Raw genomic sequence first — 5,712 nt, 5'->3', positions numbered from 1 at the left:
TTCTTCTTCTCTTTTGATATAAATTATTGCTATTGTCTGCTATTGTTGCTTAATTATATATTTTTTGGAATGTTTAGGATGGAACAGATGCTAAACATCTGATGTTTCTTCCTTGATATGGATTTTGATCTTACAAAAATTTGATGCTTTTATAATATTCTTGCTTGAATATTTGCAGCTCAGGAACGGCCACAATGTCCTGCAGCACGAGCCTGCTGGTCTTATCCGTTATTTTTCCAAGGATGCTGGTGCCTTAACAACTAATAAAAGAGCAGACGGTATTTCAAAATTTCTGTCTACTCTTTGACATTACACACACTCGCACTCAGCCGGTGTATGCAATAATTTAGGCTCATTGTTTCCTGGAGTCGATTTGTTGCTTTCCTTGTTGAAAAAGTTTTGTGGTCATGGTCACACGCACACCAAGGCTCACATAGCATTAGGGTACTAAGGGGCTGTTTGGTTGTTGTTGGTAAAGTTGTGTATTTATGACACAACTTGAAAAATTGTTGTTCACCTCATCAATTTCAGTGAGCAACTTTTCTTTGTTTGTTTTTGATTCCATTGGAATCATAAATTGCTTGTTTGGTTTGCAAAATGTAACTTTAATTGCTTGTTTGGAAAGTGTAAAAAGTGGTTATTGTGTGGTCCCTACTCAAATGATTCCATTGGCCTAGCCCCCTCACTTCTGACACATATGTCAGCTTTCCTTCAAAATCAGACCATTTTGAAGGGATTTGTGAATCCATACCACATCAGCATAGTAAATCACTTTACACTATTTTCACAACTACAAACAAACAATTAAAAAGGAGGAAAGCTGACATTGAGAGCCACTTTTTTACACTTTCCATTCTTTTACATAGTAAAAACTTACAACCAAACAGACCCTAAGACGTGGGGTCATTTTGTGGGAACGAGCACTCTTTGCAAGTCACTTTTATCTTGGGCATCAGATTTTCCCTTGACATGAATGGTCAAAAGATTGAGATGTGAATATTTTCACAATTGGCTAGTGAATTCGCCTGGTTCAACCGACACGTTGGGGCTAGGCGGAGGATCTTAGATAATGGTTTCCGTTTTACATTTTAAAATGGTGCCTATAAGAACCTGATTTTGCTTTTTCTTAAACACTAGATTCGAGTATAGGATAGAAGATACTTTTTGTGCTTAAGGGAGATTGTGGCAGGGATAAATGGGCTTGAGGGGTGGGGCTCTCATCATATTTTAAGAAGTAGATTATGACGCAAACAACTCACCCGTTGCATCGATACACATGTTTTTCAATTCGTAGGCCATAAAACTATACGCTACATAGTGTGAACTCCATTCTCCAAATGGTGTAAATTCATACATGAACATAGAATACCATTTGTAATCACAGCCAAAACAGTACAATGTTTCCCTAAAATGTATGCCAGACCTTTAGGTTCATAACAAAGTAATAGGAAATGGTTCCTGTGACTTTTTAGCTTCTACCGTAAACACAGACAAAAATCCACACAGATGCACAGATTCATGTGTACGTACGGTGTTTTTCTAAGATTCCTAATGAGAGTATATGAATATTGCTCTGATTTCATACTTTTAAATATGATTATGTGCAACATTTTTTATTCTTATTGGTTGTTTCCCATATTTTAGTTTGTGGATTACGTGGCAAAACAGCTGGAGATTCCAGCCATTCTGTTGCAGGCCTTCCAATAAAAAATGAATCAGCAAAAAACCAACACAGATCGCAATCTTTGGACATCTTCAAGGTGATGATTTTGTTAGATATTTCTATATTCCTAGAGTTTCTTAAGTTTTGTGGTTTTAGCTGACTGTAAGTGGTGTTAATGTTTCATTCAGATGTCTTCTCCAGGAACATCTCGAAATGCATTCTCTAGATTGTCGTCTAAAATTAGCATTCCGATGACTACCATGGCAACCAGCAGCTGTCATTCATGGTTCATAATGACCTGTCATACACTTCTTCTTTTTGCCATTAGTTAGGACCTACCGGGTTCGCTCATTGTTTTTCTTTATTCAACAGCATACAGGCAACCCAGAGGAGATGCTATTCAAGTAATTCAGGTATGTTACTGTTGATGAGTCACCTCTTGTTGTTACTTGTGATGTCTGAAGTCATCTTTTCTTCACAATATATTTATTAGTGCCTACGTGTTCACGGTTATCCACATGCTTGGTCAAAGTGAACACATGTAAATCATCTGATGAATAGTTAAGATACATAATATACAATTGTATTATAAGTCCCTTCTCTACTGTATATTTGTTAGTAAAATAGGCATGTTATATATATTTACAGTTGTTCACATGCAAGGCCAAGAGAAACATGGGATGGATGGTCAAGTTGTATAATACAAAATTGGTTATGGAACATATCATTGTTGGAAACATCCCAGTTTGTTCTTTGATTTCAACCTTTTTAAAGAAACCCTATGAAAGATTTAAAACCATGGAGCTGTCAATGAGAACCGTGCTCCCTTAGCAGATACAATGGATTTCTTCCTTTGAGGAAGATTAGTTGTTGGGCTCAATTATTTCATTTCTGTGGGATATGTTATGCTATTCTTATTAATGCTGGCAAAAACGAAACAAATTTTTACTTGAAACTAGTCTGCAATATATGGTTTCAGATCTACCTCCACACCAAGAAATCGGGATGCCGTCTCTTTCTCCAACCATGACAGAGGTGTGGACAGTTCTCTAGCTGAGACTGCATCTACAGAAGTCTTCATGTAACTGATGGTTCTTGACATCTTTTTTGTATTGGTTATAGGGAAACATAGCAAGATGGCTGAAGAAGGAAGGGGAGAAAGTTTCTCCTGGGGAAGTACTATGTGAAATTGAAACTGTATGATTCGTCTATAAACACCTCCTCTATCTTAATTACAACTCCATCTCATACTGTTGCCTTCCTTTTTATTTATAAAGAGACTGTATCCCAATTGATTAGGATAAAGCAACCGTTGAGATGGAATGCATGGAAGAAGGCTATATTGCTAAGATAATTCAAGGAGATGGGGCTCAAAATATTAAAGTTGGAGAGGTATCTGCTCTATCATACTCAAATATGCTTTCTGGTATCATTTCTTAAAAGAAAGTTTAACTTCATTTTGCTACTTTCAGAATATTTATGTTTTCAATTCTGCATTTGTTTCTTTGTCATGCTATGAGAGGGAGAGTTGTCCCTTCTTTGGTCATTGGTTGTTTATCATGTCTTTAGAGTGTAGTTGAAAAGCACTAGTAAAGTTTGTTCATATTTTGATTACTGTACTCTAACACGACTTCAGGATAACAGATAAGTAAATTTATTTTATTCTCTTATTTGTTATCAGAGTCGCGTGTACAAACATATGGCTAAAAAGGGTGAGATCATAAAATCCTGCAAAACACCAAATGCAACTTCACATCTCCTTGATGATCGATGTTATTTTGAAGAGTAGAAATGAGAACATATCCTACAAAATACAAAATGCAACATCAGATCATCTGATGATCTTCATAAGTTTGATGAGTAGAAATGAGAATGATGAACTTTTAAACGTAGAAGTTCACGCTGAAGCTTAACTTTAGGCATCTGACTTCATAACTAAAATAAAACAGCTCCATGAAGGTTTCCATAAACGAGTTAGTTCAGAACTATCATGTTCAATCATTTGAGATACAAATCATAATTGGAGTCTGGTAACTGATTTAGTGTTAAAACAAATCTGCAAATTTGTTTTACTTAGCCAACACTTTTTTGGTGACAACATGTGTTTCTAAAGTAATCATTATTTTATTTTCATTAACTAGCCGATTGCTATAACTGTGGAAGAAGAAGATGATATTGGAAAGTTTAAAGATTATAAAACTTCAGCATCTTCTGCGCCTGCTGAATCGAAGCCATCAACTGAGCCTACCTCCCCTGCAGAGGTTGTTTTTTCAGATCTACCTCCACACCAAGAAATTGGAATGCCGTCCCTTTCTCCAACCATGACTGAGGTGTGAACCATTCATTTTCTAGCTTAGGCCACATATTTTGACGTGTTCGTTGTAACTGATGGTTCTTGACATCTTATTTTTATTGGCTACAGGGAAACATCGCAAGGTGGCTGAAGAAGGAAGGGGATAAAGTTTCTCCTGGAGAAGTACTGTGTGAAATTGAAACTGTAGGATTCATCTATAAACCTATCCTTTATTTTAATTCCTAGTCCATCTCATACCATTACTTACTTTGTATTTATGAAGAAATTATATCACATCTTGATTAGGATAAAGCAACAGTCGAGATGGAATGCATGGAGGATGGTTACATTGCTAAGATAATTCAAGGAGATGGGGCCCAAAATATTAAAGTCGGAGAGGTGTCTGCTCTATCATATGCAAATATGCTTTCTTCCAAATTTCTTTTCTTTAAAGCTAAAACTACTCCAGCTCCATAATTCTCCATGCTTCGTTTTAGAACATTTACAGTTTCAAGCGTGTATTTATTTCTACCCCTACTATGAGAATTGAATAGTAAGTTCCCTGTTCTGGTTGTTGGTGGTTGTGGTTAGTGATATATCACATCTAACAATTGCATGAAGCTTAAGTTGATTTTGATTAACGGAAGAAAAGTTCCATCAACGTTTCAAGTGCTGAACTATTCTTAATTGTTTATGCACTCAAATCATAGCTTTCTTCAGAGTATTAACTGAATTAGTACTACCTTATTTGATAATTCGCTCAGCCAAAATATTTTTTTCCCTTTTCTTTTTCTTTTTGTCGAGATCACACTGGTTTATAAACTAATCAATATTTCTTGTCATATATACAACTAGCCGATTGCTATAACTGTAGAAGAAGAAGAAGATATTGGAAAATTTAAAGAATACAAAGCTTCAGCATCTTCTTCACCTGATGCATCTAAGCCATCAACTGTCTCTACTTCACCTAAGAGGCAGGAGTCAGAGCCTGTTAAAACTTCTGAGCCAAAGGTCTCAAGGACTGACGCACATACAGAGGGCCGTATCTTCTCTAGTCCTGCTGCAAGAAAATTAGCCGAAGATAACAATGTATGATTTTCAGTTATTCCAATACTTGTTAATGTTTACATTAGACTTTCTTTCTTTCAATAACTCATTTCTAGATGGGGAAAAAATTAGGTGATTGGTTCTGACCATTCAGTGAATCATAAGTTGTCTAAAGAGAAGTCTGGCAATTTTCTAATATCATCTCCCACTCTCAATCTAATGCACAGGTGCCTCTTTCAAGCGTAAAAGGTACTGGTCCTGATGGACAAATTTTGAAGAGTGATATTGAAGACTATCTAGGTATACGTCTTTTATACTAAGTTTTAAAAACTTGAATTTCTTTTTTGAGTGACAACCTTCAATTATAGATAATTGCTTTCGCTTTATGTATATGTTTGTGATTTCTCATTTAGAGTCACAAGTTAAAGTTGCATGCTCTTTCTTATGATGAAATATGACCTATCCCTGAGGAGAAGTCGGGTTATATTTATAGAAAAATAGTGCAACCATGAAATCTTTTAATGTGGGACTAAACAATATTCTCTAACTTTACTAGTATATTCTACGCGTGTACTTTCTTATGATGAAATATGACCTATCCCTGAGGAGAAGTCGGGTTATATTTATAGAAAAATAGTGCAACCATGAAATCTTTTAATGTGGGACTAAACAATATTCTCTAACTTTACTAGTATATTCTACGCGTGTA

The 5,712-nt window shown here is 35.7% G+C and overlaps 1 protein-coding gene across 1 annotated transcript in view; it reads left to right on the top strand.

Annotated features, from left to right (window-relative positions):
- LOC109851354 (dihydrolipoyllysine-residue acetyltransferase component 3 of pyruvate dehydrogenase complex, mitochondrial-like) overlaps window positions 1-5,338 on the top strand; it is a 5,611-nt gene extending 273 nt beyond the window's left edge. Inside the window, exons 2-13 of the mRNA XM_020421437.1 lie at window positions 179-278; window positions 1,645-1,760; window positions 1,852-1,949; window positions 2,036-2,076; window positions 2,643-2,698; window positions 2,786-2,860; window positions 2,963-3,055; window positions 3,805-3,993; window positions 4,086-4,160; window positions 4,263-4,355; window positions 4,812-5,045; window positions 5,231-5,338. Coding sequence (XP_020277026.1) covers window positions 179-278; window positions 1,645-1,760; window positions 1,852-1,949; window positions 2,036-2,076; window positions 2,643-2,698; window positions 2,786-2,860; window positions 2,963-3,055; window positions 3,805-3,993; window positions 4,086-4,160; window positions 4,263-4,355; window positions 4,812-5,045; window positions 5,231-5,323 — 1,263 coding nt within the window. The 3' untranslated portion in view covers window positions 5,324-5,338. The remainder of the gene's footprint in view (window positions 1-178; window positions 279-1,644; window positions 1,761-1,851; window positions 1,950-2,035; window positions 2,077-2,642; window positions 2,699-2,785; window positions 2,861-2,962; window positions 3,056-3,804; window positions 3,994-4,085; window positions 4,161-4,262; window positions 4,356-4,811; window positions 5,046-5,230) is intronic.

The sequence above is a fragment of the Asparagus officinalis genome, chromosome 8 (genome assembly GCF_001876935.1).
Source record: "Asparagus officinalis chromosome 8, Aspof.V1, whole genome shotgun sequence".
In the NCBI taxonomy this organism is placed as follows: Eukaryota; Viridiplantae; Streptophyta; class Magnoliopsida; order Asparagales; family Asparagaceae; genus Asparagus; species Asparagus officinalis.
This window is presented reverse-complemented; position numbering and strand designations above follow the sequence as displayed.